We start from the raw sequence: 21,338 nt of genomic DNA, 5'->3' as shown, positions 1-21,338 counted from the left end.
TATATTAAAAAATAAAAGATATAAAAGCGAATTCTTAAACTGTAAATATATTTTCCGGTTTTTTTTTTTTTTAATGCTGTTATCTCTGCTAAGGACAAAGTTTAACTAGTGATAGGGTGGTCGATGTAGTGGTTACATTTTGCTTTTATTTTTTTCAACTTTAACTGTATTTTTACATAATTTAAAGCTTAAATTACTTTATTTTAAGTATATAATTTTATTTTTTATTGTTTAAATTAACTTTAAAACTAAAAAATTTCGTTAATTCTTTAAAATTTTAAGTAATTATGCAAAATAAATAATGCGTATATTTCTAGTAGGATATCGGATTACACGTGCGATTAAAGGTAAGAATTATGCATTTATTCAATAAAATAATCATTTTTTTTAGCTTTAAAAATGTTTAAAATTAACTTAAAATAACGCTTTTTTTTTCTTTTTTAAGTGCTCTTCAATATTTAATGATGCGCTGTAAATGTAAAGCATGTTAAATTAATGCGAATTATTTTAATTAAAAACTTGAAATAATTTTTTAAAAATTTATTTAAGTAATTTAATTAAATTTCTCTTAATAGATAATATCGATATTTAGGGTTTTTTTTTTTTAGAGGTTTTCCTCACTTTAAAGTTCATGAATATTAAAGAAATTTTATCTATTTTAAGTAAAAAAATTTAAAATAACTTTAAAAAAATAACAATATCGTGTTAAATAATAATTTAGATGGGTTGTAATCAAAGTCAATTAACAGAACAAGATTTGCAAGATTATAAAGTGAGTATATGCAAATTCTTTTTTTTATTTAAGAAAATAGCATAATATGCGCAATTATACTCATTATAATTAAGATTTGAATCAATTTAATCGACAAAAGAAAATTAAATAATAATAAAAAAATTGATTTAAAATTACTATAAAGATAATTTTTCATGGAATAATTTAAATTTAAATGATGAACATCCATCTTACAGCATGTAATCTGGTTTGTTAATCTTTGCCCAAATTAAACTTGTTAAATAATTTAAATAATTAAAAATTTATTATAAATTTTTATCTATCAGTATAGGTAATTATTTAGGCTTTGAAATTATAAAAATATTTTAATTTTTTTATATGTTCAAGGGCATAAAAGTAGTTATTGCGTGATCTGAATATTATATATTTTCAACACATAAGCACTTAAAATAGTTCAGACTATTAAAATAATATTTGGTGTTAAGTAAATGTTTACAGGAAATGGTTTACTGCATATATATAAGTTGTTGATCTAATGCTGTAAAATTGCAAATAAAAATTAAGAATAAACAAATTTTATTCCTATTTTAATTATTATAAATTAAAAATTTATTTTAAAGCTGATATTCTTCATTGAATATCAAAAATTTGAGAATTAAATCTTGTAAAACTGGTTCATTTATGGTTGTGTAATGACTATGAATTTCCTTAATTAAAGTAAATATAAAGCTATATTTTATAAATATTCTTTAATATTCACAATTATATTAATTTAAAATGAAAATTATTCATTAGATATTAATAATTTGAGAGTTTAAAGCCTTATAAACTGATGTGTGGGATGTGTGTGAGCTGTATATGAAAAATATAAAGAAGAAAAGCATTAATAAATGTTAAAAGTGCGCCAAACTGACGACTTAATTAAGGTTTAAAATGCCCTGAATAGAGTTTAAATAGTTCGTAGGTTGTTTGCTTGAGTGTGTCTGTATGTCTGTACACTTATTAATTCAGCATAGCACCAGAAAGATGTTCAGAATAGAAAAAATTATTAGTAAAATTATAAAAAGGCCTGCCATTATCCACTGTGTAATTATAGTTTTAAGAGCTTAATACTATTTTTAAAACAGTTTATAAATTAGTGTAAGAAAACAAATAAAATTTTAATAATTTTTTTACATTTCTGAATTATTATTATTATTATTTTTTATATTAAGTTTCAATTATCTCTTAAAATATCTAAATTGTTTTTTCTTTGTTAAAGGTCAGTCATTGTTTAAGCATTTATTTAAATGTTTATTATGTTGCGTTGAAGGTGAACTCCTAAATAATTGTATTATTGTTAATAATTCAAAGCTTTAACAGTATAATTTAAAATTTTAAGATCTGTAGAACTATTTTTTAGTATTGTTGTAGAAGGATACAGGTACAGATTTAGGGGTGAACAGGGTGCAGGTGCACCCTCCTCCCGAAGGTTTTTCCTGAGTAAAGCCGGGTACCTTATGTAGTAAAAAGTTTTGTAAGACAGTGTTTCTATTTTACACCCCCCTCTGAAGAATCTGGATCCTCTATTGAAAGGAAATATAATTAGAAAAATATTTGATGTTTTTAAATTGTTTTAAATTAACTATATTTACAAAACAAAAGTGGTGGAATAAATTGGTAATTGTCAATTCTATCCTAAAAGATACTTGCTGTAAGGGATTAATTATCGTTAAGGATGATAATTCTATCTTAAAATTCCCTAAAAGATCTTTTACAAGATCCTTGAGCGTGCCTAGAGATTCTCTGATAACTGTCTTTGGGGGTTATTCTCTTTTAAGAGCATTGTAAGATGGAGATCTTGAAGGATAGAATGTTGTATACAGTTGCCAGATGGTTTTTCCCGGTTTTTTTCCCCCTTACTGCTATTTAACGACAGGAGGACTTTATTCTAAAAACTATTATTATAATAAATTATCTTTTTCTTTACCACATTTTAAATGTATTTCTGTTACTGGCAGAGTAAAAAATATGCATCCTTCATGTCCTGGAATTGAAGTGTCTTAATATCTTTCGGGAAGAAATCATTTTATTCCCAAGAACCGACAACGAACTGTCCTGATTTCCATACAAATTGCGAATTCATATGAAATTTTATTTGTAATTTTTTAAATATTAATCAATTGTTGTTGCCGAAACTGAAAGTAACTCGTGGTTTACCTTGTACATTCATATTTCTGAAGATAACGTTCAACATTTAGTTTATTTTTTAATACAAATTGCATTATAATGACTCATAGAAGTTTGTAAAAACTGTAATTATGGTTATAAAATATTAATATTTAAATTCAGCGTTATTCTTATATATATATATATTTTTACAGGATCTTACGTTTCTCTCTAAAAGTGAAATTAAGAAGTAAGTATATTAAAAAATATCAAAAATATTTAAAAATATTTTTTAAAATTAAATTTGCTATATATAGCCTATATTTAATGATTTAAAGTAAGATTTTCTTGTAATTTATAAACATTTAGAAAAAGTTCCGTATACATATATACTTTAAAATTATTTTTAAATACAGAATTTCTTTAAATTTCCTGAAGTTCCAGCTTCTAAATTATTTTTAATTAATTTATAACGTTGATTCCATTTCTTAATTACAAGAAAAACCGATTTGCAATGCGCAACAAGCAAACTCATGAAGGACTAGATTCATGGATTCCTCACTGCAGAAAGGAAGATTGTATGTAATTAACATGAAATATTTTGAATCAAATAAGAAAAAAAAATCTAAATAATAATCGTTTTAGAAAGAATGTTATAATACTTCTTTATTTTTATAAAAAAAATATATTTAATAAAGCTATATCAACAATTTTAACCATACGTAAACAATACACATTTATATCTTTGTCCTTGTATTTTATAGTATGTTTAACTAGTTATTGACTCAATTTATTTAAAAATACTGTAGAAAAAAGGTCTGTTATTACACAGAAATAAATCTTTATGAATACCAGTGGGTTAAGAATAAAATAGTTGTAAAAATTTATTAAAAGAAGTAGCTTTCTATCTACATTTCTAAGCAAAACTATTCTTTTAAAGTGCATAATTAATCTATTATGTAGTCATAAATGCGTTTAAACAAACAAAATGAATTAAATAATTTCATAAGCAGAGCTTTTAAAATAATATTTACATCACACGACATTTATTATAACATCCTTCTTCAGTACAATGACTTCGGTTTCAATTGAATGCCTTGTACTTAAATTCACTTAATGTAGAAAACAATGCATTTGGTAATACATTTTCTCTAAAATAGGAATGCAATAAAGTAATTTAATTGCTAAAAATGTATACATTTCCCCCCTAAATATGGCATTATTACTAAAATTAAACCGAAGAAACTAAACGCATTTCCATAAAAATGGTAGAATTTTAAGGTTATCTCACTAGTAAAACACACTTAAAAATAAGTAATTTTGAGTATTTATCACGTGTATGTTTTTTTAATTGTAATAATTATCAATGTAAAAAAATGAAGCTAAAATAATTATATTATGACAATTATTTATTTAAAAACTCCCCCTTATCCCTGATAATGATAATTGAATAGAAGTTGTAACATTAACAATATCATTTTAAAGATAATAATTGTGTATTAATGTTTATTCTCGTGTCCTTATACGGTTAAAATGTGACAATGTCAATTAATGACGTAAAGGAAACTGTCATTCGATTGTTAAAGATTTCGACACCAGATTCTTTCAACCGAATTACGTGATACTGAAAGGATATCCTTTCTACAAAGATAGCGATTATAATCAAGGACGAATTTTATTATTATAGAAAAATTTTTTTGAATTTTCAAAGAAAAACAAAAAAATCCAAAAAAATATTTTTTTTTGTTTAATTTAGAAAAAAAAATTATTTTATTTATTACAAAAAATGTCTATTTTTTCAATTACATCTTTTTCGAATTTAATTATTTAAAATATGAATTAATAATAATAGAAAAAAAAGGAATTTTTATAATGTTTCCTGTGTAAAATTTATTAAAATTGTTTTTATTACTGTATTTCATGAGTTATAACAGTGTTTTCAGTTAATGTTACCTTTGGTGCCAAGATGGCGGCTTGTCTCTCTGATTCCAGCAAGGAAACAGTGGAACGCACGTTCTAACCTAACCTATTCTAATAATTGGGGTGCTAATAATTATGGTAATTTATTAGAATAGGTTAGGTTAGGTTAGAACGTGCGTCCCACTATTTCCTAGCTGGAATCAGAGACGACCCGCCATCTTGGCACCAAGGGTAACATTAACCGAGTTTTCTATATACTGTATTGTGATTTAATTTCATTTTTGATTGTTTTTTTTTTGAATGAAAATTTAAATTTAAATGATTAAATTAACTCTAATTACATGCTCCAAAAGAAAATCAAAAAAGATTGTTTAATTTATTTTTAATCTGAGAAATAGAAGACAAAATAAAGAAAAATAAAAATATAGTTTTTTTAATTTAATTTTTTACCTGATTTTTTAATTGAATTCCATTAATGTAATTAGTTGCTTCTTTTTCATTATTTACTTTATTTTATTCCCATTTAATATTAATACAATTTCTTAATCTTAATAAATAATATTTTATTTAAATTTTTAGAATGTAAATAAAGGTAATTGATTTATATGAACCAATCAGTTTAAAATGATTTAGATTCATTAAATTTATGAATTAAGCATATTTATTTTTTACATATTATTATGTAAAACAATGTAAAACAATATAAACAAATCATGTATTTTATTTACATGAATATTAATATAAATATTTTCAAAAAGTTATGAGACTTGTGACACAGATTAGTTTATTGTTCTTATAATAAACTATCAAAATCTTTGTAATTTACTATGAAACAATAAATGATAATGCTTATATATATATAGCACTAGTAGCTCCATTTGTACTATATATAAACACACTATATATATATATAAAATATCAGCAATAGTTCATTACTGCTTACTTTATTATAAATGGCACCATTAGTAAAATAACTGCTTTTATTAATGGCGCCATTTATTATATTCTGTATATTCTATATTTATTAGGTTATTCATTTTGATATCTTCACAATTACTATATTAATTGCAGAAATATTAAATTTGAAATTATAAAAATTTCTTACTCTATGTAGATTTTAAGAAATTGAGAGAGGCCAAGCCATTTTACCTTTTTGGAGGTCCTACCTTCTTTTTACTGAAGAAACAAGATGTTTAATACCATGCCTAATGATTCTAAACAATTTATTAATTTACTTAATGCATGATTTTGAAAATTTAAATGTTAGGTCCCTCTTAAAGTTATTAAATACAGCCTGTAGGAAGATCCAAGAGTCAGTTTAAACCACCCCAATAAACTATAATTAATTACTTAAAGAGCTTCAATCTACATATTGAACAAGAGAGACTTCATTTTGAACAAACTTACATTTAAAACGATGATAATATCCAATTTATATAAAGGATAAGTAAATTTATTCCTCCTCTTAACATTGAATTTTCGAGTTTTGCTAGAACTCGACACTTTACACACGTGATACACGGACACACGTGCACAAGTAATAGAGTAGGAGGGACTCAAAACTTTCCTAACAATTACTAAGAATAGCAACACTTTCATAACATTTACTAAATATTTTAAAGACTAGCAGTAAAATTTACTCTTAACATAATTTCTTTTCTGTTTTTTTTTTTTTTTTTTTTTTTTAATCTTCTGAACTTGATTATAACATGATTTAAATGGTTTTCTAGGAAACAATTTGTTGCTTTTTTTCCTACTGACACTTAGACCTTCAATCAACTTTATCATAAAATCTATGATATGAATGCTTGTGAACGGATTTTTCTTTAAAAAAATAATATTGTTTTAGATATTTAAACACGTTAAAATTAAATAAATTGTTTATTATTATTATTATTTTTTTTTAAAGAATTTTCAGTCGTTTTAAGGCAATTAAACCTGATCTAATTAAAGTGGATAAATCAACAAGATTGCCAATCTCACTAATTCAAAGTATACCAGAATTAGAGGTAAAAGAATGAATTATTTAATCGGTTAATGTTACCTATGGTTCCAAAATGGCGGCTCGTCTCTGATTCCAGCGAATAGAAGAAAGGAAACAGTGGGGACGCACGTTCTAATCTAACATAACCTATTCTAATAAATTACCATAATTATGTTAGATTAGAACGTGCGTCCCCACTGTTTCCTTTCTTCTATTCGCTGGAATCAGAGACGAGCCGCCATTTTGGAACCATAGGTAACATTAACCATTTAACCAACATTTCTGTATAAAAGTGATATTTTTACTCAAAATTATTCTTGTATTTTTTTAGAATAATCCTTTTTCGGACAGATTATGCGATATATTTACTTCAGAAGAAGACGATTGCATGTCTTTCGAAGACTTCTTAGACATGGCATCTGTACTTAGCGAAGAAGCACCTTTTCAAATTAAAGTTAAATATGCTTTTAATATATTTGGTGAGTTATTAATTGATTGGAATAATAAAAAACATGTTTAAAAAATCAGTTTTTTAAATTTAAGAATATATTTTTTTTTTTTTTAGATTTTGATGAAGATGGGATGCTATCTTCGAACGATATAAAGGAACTTGTTGATAGATTAACGGGAAGAAATAAATTAACTGAAGAAGAAATGAATCTTTTAATAGATAAAGTTTTGGAAGAAGCGGATTTAGATCAAGACAGAATGCTATCTTTAGCGGAATTTGAACATTTGGCTAAGAAATCACCAGATTTTACCAAGTAAATTCAATTTATTCGCTTAAATTTCTAATAAAACAAACACCTCATCCAGAAACAAAACCTCATCCATAGATAAAAACATGTCGAAGAATCAAAGAATTTGGATTTCAGTCTTAGTCTAAGCAAAAATAAAGGTTAAAATGATAAATTCGAATCTCCGAGATTAAAAATCACACGAAGAACATGGCTTAGGATCGCACTCCTAGACCAAAAAATATATTTTTTCCTATATAAATCTGGGTTTTTTACCTTATATAAACGTAGTGTTTATAGCCCATAGTTTATATTTCGGATATTACTTGTTTATTAATTATTATTTTTATTTTTGATAATTTTTATATCCATCAAACAGGGAGGATTTGCCCATCGGCTAAACTAGCTGCAGCTCAGGATTTGAGTTATGAGTGGCTTTATATTATAATTTAGTGGAAGAGAAGGGTCTTTTATATGTTATTGCTTAGGGCCACGTTTTATTCTTGTTTAATAAAGTCTTTTTTGTTCATTAGTTAATATATAAAAGTCTAATAACGCGCATTACAGTAATATTTTGGAATACAATTAAGTAGAGTAGTTATTTAGAAGGTTTTCAGGTTTACATTAAATTTATTAAATTAAATTTAATAAAATATTTCACTTATATTATTTTAAGCTAATTTTAAAGTATTTCTCTGTGTAAAAAAACTCTAAAATATATTTAAATTTAAAAATATATATTTTATAGCCTATATAAAAATGTTCAGCAAATATTTTAAGTGATAAATAAATATAATATAAATAAATAATAACATTTTTAATGATTGAAACGTCACTTTAACCTCCGGAGAATGTAAAAGTGTAACTCAACCGTGACACCTCATTAAAGTCTTATTAATAATTAGAATATGTCAATTAATACCAATTTATATTCTATTCATCACAGTAGACGGGGTGTAGAGATGCGTGTTTATCATCCTGTGATAAAAAATTATCTTAATTTTTTAATGGTAAATGCTTTATTGATGTTAATTATCCAAGAATTTCATTAATTCCCTAGCTGAATACCACGCTTACATTGAATATTTGATGCGATATGTGCCATCATTTTGAAGTTAAATTTTTAAATATTTCATAACTTTTGCTGCTTAATTATAAATTAATTATATTCGCTTCGACGTGACTGTGTGTATTTTTCTAGTTATTCATCCATCTTCCTACGTTTCCTTCCTATGGTTAACAATGTATAGTCAGTCATACAATAAAATTTTCTTTGCTTGTTTAACCACTGATAAATCATCTTATTCTTTGAATGGTTGATTCAATAGAAAATGGATGAACATCCCCAGCAATCTGAATTGGGCTTTCCTGAAATAATTCAACTGACCCTCATCTCTACGTCATTAATTTGGTAGTAGATGCGGGTTATTGTTATGCCCCTGCTTTACAACTGTTTTCTCGTTTATCTTGATTTATTATACCAATGCACGCTGCTTTACCCGTCTACAACAATAAAAATTCTTCTTATAGGCCTATGTCAAAAATTTTTATAATTTTGACACCTTACATTCGAGATATGAAACATTTATAAACAATGTCAACATACCGGATCTATATTAAGCATTTGTATAGATATAATGCAAAATAGATCAATTATAAAATTGAATGTCACAAATAAACAATAGAGATATTTATTTAGCTCTAAATAATCTTATCAAATAGTAAATCTGTAAGAGTTATCTAGGGCAGGGGATTAGTTAGATTATTTTGGTTGGAATCTGTTTATAAATAGAGCATCTGTGACGAATTTAGAACAGGGATAAAGAATGATGAATGTTCATGAGGCAAGTTCATTCAACAATTGAGATATTTTTTCAATCTGCCTCTTGAATATTCATCATTGCGTGCTTCTTAATCGCTGTTGCAATACGTTACGATGTTTACTTAAGTTTTTCTTTCACCAACAGGTTAGCATTCAGCATTGTTTTTTATTTTTATGATTTCACACATTCTATTGGTAATCAGTGATCCTTGTCAAATTTCTTCAGTTGATTCTGCCAGTGCGTATCAATTAAGCGACTTTACATAAGTGAATGCTCGGTCGTTTAGTATCGTATCATCTATGATTTATGGATTTTATGACTCAAAAAAAAAAAAAAAAAAAAAAAACAAAATTTCATTCCAAACATCTTTATTTTTTATTCTTCAAGATCTTTGAATTCAAAATTTTCAGGAATAATAACAAATTCTTTAGAATATAAATCAATTTCACGAAGAGTATGCCAGAAATAACACAATATCAATATAAGAGCACGGTTTACATTAGTATGCATATGTGTCCATTATATTTATTAACAGTTTGTAGTGCTGAATGGTTTCTGTTTATACAATTTATGATTAATCTTCCAAATTATATTACCTTTTTATTTTTCCGGCTGTTATAACAGAGGAAAAGTATGGCGATCCGGCAAAAAAAAAAAAAAAAAAAAAAAGACTCCCTCCCCAGATTATTACATTTTTGGGGTCAGGACACCTTGAACGTCGAGAAATGCAAAAAATTCGGGGGGGTAATTTCTGTATGTATGAATGTTAGCGTGTGTGTATTGGTATTTTCACCCTATTTGAAGCTTAATAGCTCCTGTGTTTTTTGTCGAAAACGTCTGAAATCTTACAGGGAGGTTTGTCTATTAGGGGAATTGATGCTATTAAATTTGGGTGGTGAAAGGTCGAAGGGGTGGGAAAATAATGGAGGTCGTGTGTATCTCCAGTAGGATCGGACTTAATGGTGATTTTACTCGTTATTAGCATTTATAATTTCTTTTATAATACTCATCCTTACCCACAAAATTAAGCTTTTTGCTGTTTTATAATAGTTAGAAATATAAGAAGTTTTTAAATAAAATATGATAACAGATGGCACTACCGAAATTTTAAATGTTGCCGGGAAAGTTAAGCAACTCGTTGCTGGTTTCTTTGTAACGGTTCTGATAATTACCTCGATTCTTGTATAATCGTTTACCTGAAGATGTCTCTTGAAATTAACTTTATTTTCTAATTAATTTTCTTTCTTTCATTGAAAATGTTAAAATGGGTGAACTTTATGAATGTTCTATAAATAAATAATCGTTCATAACTAAAATTTCCAGTGAATCTCTTCATTGTACATCCTGAGGTACCTGAAGTAATCTAAAGAACAATTCGATTAATTTTCTAATAATGTTTTTGTGTAGACAACAAATTTATTCATCGTGAACTTAAAAAAAATACTCAATAAATGAAAACCATTTTGATATGTGAAATTCGTCATAGTCATGCTATGTGATTTATTGATTTTTCCAAACAACAGCGGAAACAACTGTAAATAGTTTTATTTCTCGTTCTGTTACATTTAATTTCTAACAAATTTTCATTCTCTCACCTTTATTTACTTAGTTTTTGTAAAATTTTAAAAATATACAAGGCTTCTAAGCTTATTTTTATTCAATCTTATCCAAGTTTCGACGTTTATTTAGATATATTACGGAGAAAATTCTTAATGTTTATCTATATAACATTTCATGATGCATGAACGTTGCATATGTAAAAGAAAATTTAATTAATTAAATTATAAATTGTGTCAATTTTCATCTTTTTAATTAATTTTATTAGTTAATAATAATGATTTTATTTGATAATTAAGTTCTTTTAATTTGCACTCTCTCCTGCTATCATGGTATGAAAATATTGACATTAACACATTTTTCATGTTTAAATTATTAAATAATATAATTATTATATGAATTTTTTCTATTGGAAGTTTGTAATAATAATAATAAAAAATGCTCCATTTAAATTAATTAATATAAGACATTTACCTATTGAAAGTAAATTAAAATAATGGGAAAAGACTAATGGACAAAGTCATTATCTATATTATTTTATGCTTTAAAAATTAAAAACATGATATAGTAATCTATTAAAATATTTCTTTTTTTTATTATTTTATATTATAATGTTGTAAATAGACTTTTTAATAGATAAAGTTATATGATATTTAATGAACATAGAATATTTTTGCTGTTTTAGATGAAGTAATTATCATAAAGTGTATATGATATTAACCAAAACCTTTAAAGTAATGAAAGGGTTTTTTTTTAATTATTTAAAAGTTTTTTCAGAGTATTTTTAATTAAATAATAAGTCCTGTATATTCTCCTAATACTGTACCCTTAAATAACTAAGCTAAATTACTCACAATATTAAGAGTTGACTACATACATAAAGAATAGCAATGATTATAAAACTGTTCACTATATGGAGTGATCATCATTATATCAAGAATTGACTGTATATTTATTGTGCAAAGTGTTTTAGAAATTCTTACAAGTACTATATATACAATACAAACTCTTATTATCACTTTTATAATTATTATTATAGTGCTTTCATATCATTTTCCATGCATAAAAGATTAAATTTTTTATCTATGTCCAGGACCATGCTGCATAAAAAGCTTATAGTTGTCACAAAGCTTTACAGTTCACAAATTACAAGCAATTCAATAAAAAACTATGTAACAGGTTACAAGCTGCAAGTACTTGCTACAAGTTATAGCTTTGTAATTTTTATGCAATAGGACCCAGGGCTGTTGCCAAATGGTTTTGCTCTCCACCTCTGTAGATTTTATAATAAAATTTTGAAAATATCTGCTTTGGAAAGCTGTTCGGTATAAGTAAAAACTGCTGAAGTATATTATAGGATTGTTTTATCTCTAAAGTACAGGAAGTAGAGAATTGACAGATGTTCCTTGACATTACTCACTCTCTCTCTCTCTCTTCATCCAACCTTGAAATTTTACTATATAAAATTTTAACTCAGACATTTCCAGAGTAAGATCTATGAATAAAACTATGTATAATACTTTATTCTAGTAAATTAAAGTGAAAAAATTAAGATTAAAAACCACGAAAGGAAACCACGCGAGCTCAAAATATGAATTTTGTACAGTTTTAATTGGATCAATAGAGCATATTTTAATATAAAAAAATATCTTCCTCACATAAACGTATACAAGTAAACACCCTTATATAAACCAACGCATATATTTAAATGTTTGTATGAACAACTTCCGTTAAAATTGCAACATTATTGATGAAACTCTGTTAAAGTTAACGGCGGGATATTACGTAAAGCTGTATGAAAACCTAACATAAAATTTTATGATGTCTTTCTAACTTTTCGGTTAGAAAGTTGTACACAAAAGTTGCAGGAAGTAGACTCTCTTTTATATTGTTTACTAAAATCTATTCGACCGTTGAATTGCACAGACTTTTAAATATAAGAATATCAATTTATTAGAGTTAAATTTTAATATTTTCCAATATTTAAGTTTAAATCCGAAATTTAAATTTGAATTTTCCTGCGTTCTCATAATTCCCGACATTTTTAGGAAGTTAAAAAACGTAATACGCATGCGTCATTTCCTAGCCGTTTCTGAGAAATCGTAACTAATATCCTGACGTCACATCCGTCGTTGAGTTAAAATTTATTTTTATAATACAATTTAAGAAAATTTTCTAAATTAAAATTCCTAATTCCTTTTTTGTTATTGAATAAATAAAAAAGCATTACTTTATTGGAAATAAATATTGATTTTATTTAAGAAATTCATAAAAGCAGCGGAAGTGACGTCGAGAATTTGAAATTATGTTTTTATGAAAAACCAATTGGAAAATTTTGTTTTGTTGACCATTTATAAAATGGCCAACGAAACAAATATTCTTCAGCACGAGTTTTATTCTTAATAAAAATAAATTAAGCTCCTTTATATATATTATATAATGTCTTTCCACATTGTGGGCCTTCCTAAGAAGTGGACCTTTTTTTTATCATGGGTTCGTCCAGGCCTACAAGGGCCGGGTGGTGAGGAACGGGTCCCAGCATATAAAAGATTGCTGGGTCTGTTTTAGATCCAATGCTGGATTCCCCAGAGCAGTAGGCTGACCCCCTAACCGCCTCGGCCGTTTAGCTATCTAATTTAGACTCCTATAAAAGAAAATTTATAATCCTGTTTGTTCAGATTTGAAGATTCTTGTGGATGATAACATTCTTAAAGATTTTGATTGACAGAAAGAATAAGTTTGTTTATTTTTTCTTTTATTCTTTAAAAAGAAACACAAAATTCCCATTGTAAGAATCCTTAACCGTGCGTAACGAAATTTTTCATTTATCCACTACTTCAGCATTTGATTTGTATGGGGGATGTGCTTGAGTTTTTAGATTTATTTCAAACTAGTTGTCTCTCTGAGAAATAATTCTGGTTTGAAGTAATTGTAAAATATGTTCGGTATAAGTTTTTTAAAAAGTAAAAGTATGAAAGAATAATCTAGGAAGTAGGAAGTTCCGATTACAATTACCATATGGTATTCGAAAGGAAGACGTGTCTTCGTTTTCGAAACATTGTACACCATATGGAAGACATTTCCTCCATTTTTTCTTTAAAAAGAATATTCTCCCTTTTATTCAAATATATCCCGAAGTCTTTCAAAATTAATTCCAATCTATGTGTAGGCTGATAAAAGATTTATGAATGGAAGACAAAATTGTTCTGAGAAGGACATGTGAATATGCTTGAATGAGCTTGAAGTAAAACACAAATTATTTAAAGAAATCAGTCTTTTGTTACGAAAAACTTATTTATATTTGACAATAATATTTGGCCATTTTTAAAGTAAAAAAAAAGAACATGTTTTCCATGTGGCTTCCAAAAGGAGAACACATTCTCCTTGTATAGATTTAGCATTACCATATTTAAAAGTATAGCAATTAATATGTTACAGTCTAAAGATACTTTTACTGAAGTATCGTAAAAAAAATTATCATTCACTCCAAATCGGAGTCATTTTTCGGCAAGTGCCACTTACGAAATCTGAAGCTATCTAAGTACCACAGCCTAACTGCCAATATACCGATTTAATTTTATTGAGAGCTAATGAAATTCAAATGTTGACCTTGATGGTAAATACTTCAATAGAAGTAGAACTTCAGTCAAAGTATGGAAAAAAATTATTTTTAAATACCCAATTTATAAAGCATTCTTTAAACAACGGTGGTGATAGATCTGTGTAATCTAAACTAGATGAAAAAAATGGACTAGTCTACTATGCCATATACGATTTAAGCTTAAAGAGTGATTTTAAACTTCGTTATGCTATTGTGTAGTTAATTATATTGTGCATATACCTGTTATACCTACAAGTAATATGTCGGGCTCCGTCCCTCACCACCCGGCCGTCCCATTGTGGGCTATGATGGGTTTACTAAAAGAGGCCCTCTTAGTGTCCACAGAACGGAAAGAATTTAAAAAAAATACCTACAAGTAAGATGTCAACCTGAATCAACTGATAAAGACATCAATATGTGTGTCTTTATCAATAAAATAGCATACGAATAGTTTAAATGTAAATGCCTACTAAATGAAAATATTAATTAAAATGTTTTCTAATTTTTAAAAATTAATCAAAGAAACAATTTCACAGCATATATATTTTATGAAAATGAAGTATTGATTTAGCAACGTTATAGTCGTTAAATCAATGACATTTCATTCTTTCATTTTGGATTGGATTGATGAGATTAGGCAATGCAACACATGGACGATCTGCCAAGAAGGTATGCTTCCGGTAGGACTTCCTACGGGAAACTGGCCTCTATTTAGGTATTAGACACATGAAGAAAACCAGGAAAACTTCGTGGACAAGTCTGTTGGTCAGGAACGAACCCGCGACTAATAAGTGTGCAGTGTAATCTATCTACTCAACCACTGGAGAGCTTCTTAGTTTTTGTAGTAGTGTTTAGCTTTGACAAAACATATATTGTACCGTACCTCTGAATCTGTGATTCTGTTTTATCGATCATATCATAGTATAATGTCCGCATCGGTCTTGGTATCAATTTAAATCATCTCTCCGGCTTTTACAGTTTTCGCGGGAGAAGCTTTCTGTCTTTTTCTCAAAATGTCAAAAAACCACGTGCGACTAGGTCCCACATATATAAATACATATTGGGCTCCCATTAAGATTGAGCTAAATCATTTTACTATTGTTCAATATATCGAAAGTTCATTAACCTATATTAAAAATTCAAAAGTTTACTAACCTATATAGCCCTACAGTGAATGATTTATCTCAGACCTTTGATAATTCATTATATCGAAAGTCTACCATATTTACCAAAAAAAAAAAAGGAGAAACTTTCTTAGTCAAACCTTTAAACAATGGCCACCGTTTATATTGAAGATTCGAGTGTATTTTGAAATAAATTTTCGAAATTTACATTTATTTTGTAATTATATCTTCACTATATGATACTGATAAAGATATAAAGAAAACAAGCATAGAATGACACTATTATTTAATTATTCTCTTGAAATATCATCTTTCTTATCAACATTTATATTAGATTACATTCTATAGATATATAAAAATAGTCAAAATTTCTATTTTTCAAGATTTAAACCTTCAAACACATTTTGAAGTCCCATGTCATTAGAACATTATTAATACTTCCTGGTCTAGTATTCGCTTGGTTAATTCTCTTCCTGAATGTAGCAAAAATAAGGAAACAAACAATAGATAAAGTTGGTGAACCTGAAAATGAAGAAAGAAAAAGTATTATACATTTTAAAGGATAATATTACTAAATCAAATGATGTAAATGTATATATATAAATTGTTAACACTATAATTATATTGTAATGTTTGTCAGAAACATGCAAAGTTTAACCTTTTATCTTAGATAATTTTAATATACAGCTACATAAATTTATTATTCAGTTTACATCAGTATAATATGTGAAATTCAACAAATATAAATGATATTATAAATGATTTTCATCAGCTAATATTAAATTATATGTAAGTGTATAATAAAGGCCAACATTTATTACAAATTTAAAAAACTATTTTTTAAATAATATATATTTTTTTTATATATTAGTAATATTTCTTAAAGGTTCTATTAAAGAAAGTCAGAGTTTTATAATTGTAATTCATTAATACAATAATTTATATTCAATTTTTTATTTATTTCAATAGTTTCAAATAACAAAATATAGTATCTTTTTAATTATTTTGTTGTTAGTGATGTCTGTTAATGAAATTTAATACTATAATAGTAAGTTACATAATGCTTAAGTGCTTGCTTTTTAATGATTTTTTTCAACTAAATTAACACTTATAAATCAATTTTTGTAATTTAAACATGATAATTGTTAATAAAAAATTACTTTTAACAACTTTTTAAACTATTATTTCTATATTTTATTATATAACTTACAAGATTTATCTCAAGAGTTATAGACTTTCTTCTCTGAGCTATATAAATCATAGGCATTAAACTCTAATGCTTAAATCCTTTATAAAGAAAAAAAAATTCTTAATAAAATTTATAATGTTTAAAAATTCTGTTTAACTAAACTCAAACTTTATAAGTTTTTCTTAATTTTATTGCTTAAAAGTGAATATATTATGAAAAATTTAAAGTTTTTATCATAGAATTTCTCTGCTAAAAAATGAAAAATATTTCATTTATAGAAAAAAATTAATATTTTATAACATTCTCTATGAATAATACAATAAATTCCAAATGATTAAAATTAACTTGTATAATTTATTGTTGAATTCTTATTATAAATCACTCTGTTTAAATATTGATGTCATTTATATTGATTTATTGATTATCACTAGTTTCGAACAATGAAATAAAAGAATGTTGAAGTTTGATTTTATTTAAATACAAGCTGATTTAGTTTAAATATTTGTTCTATATATTATTTACAAAATTCATTAGAAAATTAAATATTTTATTGTTTTTAAATATAATTAAGATTGGTGGTAGTAGTAGTTCCTGATCTACTACTTGAGAAGTATTGTATGATACTGTATATTGATTGGAAACTATTCTGAACATAATTTTTAGAAATGAATAATACTTTATGAGTTATGGAAATAACTATATAATATAGAATTTAAAAATAGAATAAATTTAAGTCAAAACTCCTTTTTTTCTAAATATAATTAATCATTTACTTTAATAAAATATACCTAATTATTCAACCAAAAAAATTCATTTTGTTATCAACTGTTTATTTAAAAAATCCGCATAACTTTGGAGAGGTTTTTTGTAATAATTTTTGAAATAGAATTTAATTTTTATAGCTATAAATTCTTTCATTTGAATTATGTAATTAAATAATTCACAAGATTAAATTACAATATAACTGTTTTCTTTATTCTCATTTAAAGTAAATATTCATATTTTTCTATTTGTTATAATTTATTTACGTAATATGAATATTATCCAAGAAATGAAAATATATATCATAGTTAATGCATGACTAACATTGTTATTTATATAGAAATATTGTTACATAGCTTATAAATAATATATATATATATATATGTTAATGTAGATGCTATCAGGATGTAGTAAGCACAGATTATCTTATAATAAGTATATAAACTGCTTTAGTATAATTTAGATATGTTTATAAAAATTGGAAAATGAACAGTGATAATGAAGTAAAATGAAAATTTTGTACATTTTGAAAAATATAATTTACTTGCCACATAGAAATTAATAAATATCATTAAGTTTCAAGTATTTAAATGCTAAATAATTAATTCATATGATTCTGCAATATGTATATATGACAAGTTTTTAAATGGTAATTATCTAGTGCAGTAGTTATCAACTTTTTTAAAGCAGTAGCGCACCAAGAGTCGGTGTTGCATCAATGATTCCTTTTTATTTATAAATGAAAGATGATATTAAAGATTTGCACTTTTTAAATAAAAATATAGTACATTATATACAAATAATATAAAATAGAGGAACAATTAGCATTTTCTAATTATTATTATTATTTTTTTTTGAGTTTGAGGGGCATCAGTAGAGAACTACTAGTGTAGTAGATCAATAGTGCCCAAACTACCAAATCCAGCCTGAGGCACTTTTAAAAATTACATAATAATGTTTCTTAATTTTTTTTCTAATAAGCATAAAAAAAACTTATAATAACAATATTAATTTATTAAAATTTAGTTAGATTAGTAACATTTAAAATTTTTCCAATTTTAAGATGCAAAAGCAGTAAATCCCTGATATAATGAATATCCAGTATAGTGAACTTTTTAAATAAAATTAAAAATTCTGTTGGTCTTGCTATCTTTCCTGTATATAATGAACTCTCAATATAGTATACTGTATTATAATTCTGTTAATTTATATGGAGTATTTATGGTAGGGAAGTAATTAATTAGATATTTTAATAAGTTTTTATATGTATATATTCTTATTAATTTTAATGCGTATATATTTAAAATAATTAATGGTTTTTTTTATACATTTACAGATCATTCCAAATCCATTTTTGAGAAGAAAATTGAATTTCTTTTAAGTCTTCATTATTTAGAATGTGTTGAAAGCCAGATCAGTTGATCCACTTATTTTAATTCATTAATTGAAGCAGATACATCTGAAACTTCCTTTTACTACTTAATAGCTGCTGGAAAATTATAAAATGTAGTACTTAATATATTTAAAAATCAAAAAGTTTTGTAAATTTTACACTCTATTTCAATATAACTTATTTATGTTCTTGTTAGTTGACTTATATTTGAAAGTAGTAACATTTAATTAAATTTATATCAAATTTTCAAAATTAGAAAAGATTTAGGATAATATTAAAATAAAATATAAAATTATTATACTAAATTAATAAATTAATTATAAATTCTGATTTTGAAACGTTTTCACGTAATAAAAACTTATTTATGACACTTTTTTAATTAAAAAAAAAAACATTTCTTTTAAATGGAAGAATTCCTTTTTGAGTTGTGATCTACCTGTTGGATGACATACGGAGTTTATATGCCTATCATTACATTTATGTATAGTAAAATTAACAGTTTATTATTAAAATACTTTATTATAAAAATAATATCTTTATATAAAATAAAATTTAATACAGAAATATTAAAAATAGCTATTAAGAAACATGTTTAAATAAACACTACATTATCAACATTAAACACTCTTCTTTTTATCAATATTAATTATAAAATTTACTTGTCAAATCTAATTAATAAGAGAAAATATAACGTCAACAATAAATAATGATAACAGTTATGAAAATTATAAACGTCAAATTATTATTTCATAACGGAATTTCCTGAGTAATTTCATTCAGGAAGGAACATTTAGATCATAATCTGTCCTATTTGTTAACATGAGTAACTTTCCCACGTTAATAAAAATCATTTTATTGCATTTAAATTATGACATAATTCGAATTAAAACTAAAAATTTTTGATGACAAATATCGAAAGATTACAAAATTATTTTTTAATCCGAAATTCAAGCTAAAAATCAAGATCCATGGCGGATAAGAATAGGAGGACCCTTCAGACCACGTCTCAAATTTGCGATTTAATCTTTGTATAATCCTCTTTTCGTATTTAATTATTTAAAATTTAATTTTAAAAAATTGTAAAAAATCAAGCGGTTTAAAATGTTCTTTATCACTAAAAGTTATTGCTTGAAACAAAGGATACAATTAGAAATAATGCTTCTACGTACTTACTGTTAAGGGCATAACTGTGCCTGGAGTATTATCCAGCTGGTATTTAAAGCAACACACTGTTATTATACTACTAAATAGAGTAACAAGTTGATGCTTCATTATAGCCTAATTTAAATGTTGGGAGTTTATAGTTAACGTGCCCATTTAAAAGTTAGTCATACTTCAAATTGAATATTTGAAATAATAATTTTTATTATTAAATATTTTATAAAATAAGTTTTTGAAGGTTTTCCCATCATGAACTCTGTTTTGATTTATTACAAAATCGCAAAATCAAAATCTTCTCTAGACAAAGAGGCCCATTCTTAAAGTTTTTACTGTAACTTCCTGCATATAACCCGCGGATCATCCATGTTGTAATTTGAAAGCAGGTGATGATTTAGCATTTTTGCCGATTATACACAAAAAAATCATGGTATATACTGCATATAAATTAAATTTATTCGGTTAATGTAACCCTTGGTGCCAAGATGGCGGCTCGTCTCTGATTCTAACCTATTCTAATAAATTACCTTAATTATTAGCAACCAAATTATTGGAATAGGTTAGGTTAGAACGTGCGTTCCACTGTTTCCTTGCTGGAATCAGAGACGAGCCGCCATCTTGGCACCAAGGGTTACATTAACCTTTTATTCTTTATTATACTAAAGCTTTGGGAAAAAAGTAATACCCAGTTTGAGGTTTGAGCCTGGGCTTAACATTTCTCTCAAACTCTATATTTATGTTAGAAAAATGAAAATACTGTATTTACAAATCAATTTTATAAGAATGAATTGATTTTGATTTTAAAGTAATAAGATTTCGAAATTATAAATGGATTTTCTAAGAATAGAAAATTTGCTCATTAATCTGTAATTGCTTCACCATTTTACAGATAAATCTCAATTCTAATAAAGGAACAAGTAGATAAATTACACAATTAGGTAATTTGTAAAAGTCGTAAAAAATTTAAATCGATAAGAATTAATAAAAAATGTCGTTATCATCAATTTAGTAAATTGATACGATCATTCAAGATACTTTTCTAATTCCTAGAAGATCGATCGGCGACAGAATTTATTGAAAATTGAAAAGAAAAATGCTGAAAAATGCTGAATAAATTATAATTTTTTTTAAAAAAATAATCAATCTTTTCGCGATTAGATTTTCTATAAAAAGTGCTTTTTAATATTTTAAAGAATAAAATATTTTCAA

At 25.5% G+C, this 21,338-nt stretch overlaps 2 protein-coding genes across 3 annotated transcripts in view; one reads left to right on the top strand and one right to left on the bottom strand.

The window, feature by feature from the left end:
- The window catches only part of LOC136968826 (protein 4.1-like), a 57,089-nt gene extending 50,747 nt beyond the window's left edge, over positions 1–6,342 (bottom strand). The window contains exon 1 of one of the 2 annotated variants that reach the window (XM_067262871.1): positions 6,209–6,342. The gene's annotated coding sequence lies outside the window, so the exon portion shown is untranslated. The remainder of the gene's footprint in view (positions 1–6,208) is intronic. The other variant, XM_067262872.1, reaches the window with a different exon arrangement.
- On the top strand, positions 101–19,159 carry LOC136968828 (calcium and integrin-binding family member 2-like). Its single transcript, XM_067262876.1, has 7 exons — positions 101–347; positions 722–772; positions 3,097–3,131; positions 6,711–6,810; positions 7,117–7,264; positions 7,351–7,549; positions 18,915–19,159. Exons 2-7 carry the CDS (start codon positions 722–724, stop codon positions 18,934–18,936), a joined length of 555 nt encoding a protein of 184 aa, XP_067118977.1. The 5' UTR covers positions 101–347; the 3' UTR covers positions 18,937–19,159.
- Positions 19,160–21,338: the final 2,179 nt, after the last annotated feature.

This window comes from Centruroides vittatus, unplaced genomic scaffold, assembly GCF_030686945.1.
Source record: "Centruroides vittatus isolate TY-2023 unplaced genomic scaffold, ASM3068694v2 contig_1620, whole genome shotgun sequence".
Lineage (NCBI taxonomy): Eukaryota > Metazoa > Arthropoda > Arachnida > Scorpiones > Buthidae > Centruroides > Centruroides vittatus.
This window is presented reverse-complemented; position numbering and strand designations above follow the sequence as displayed.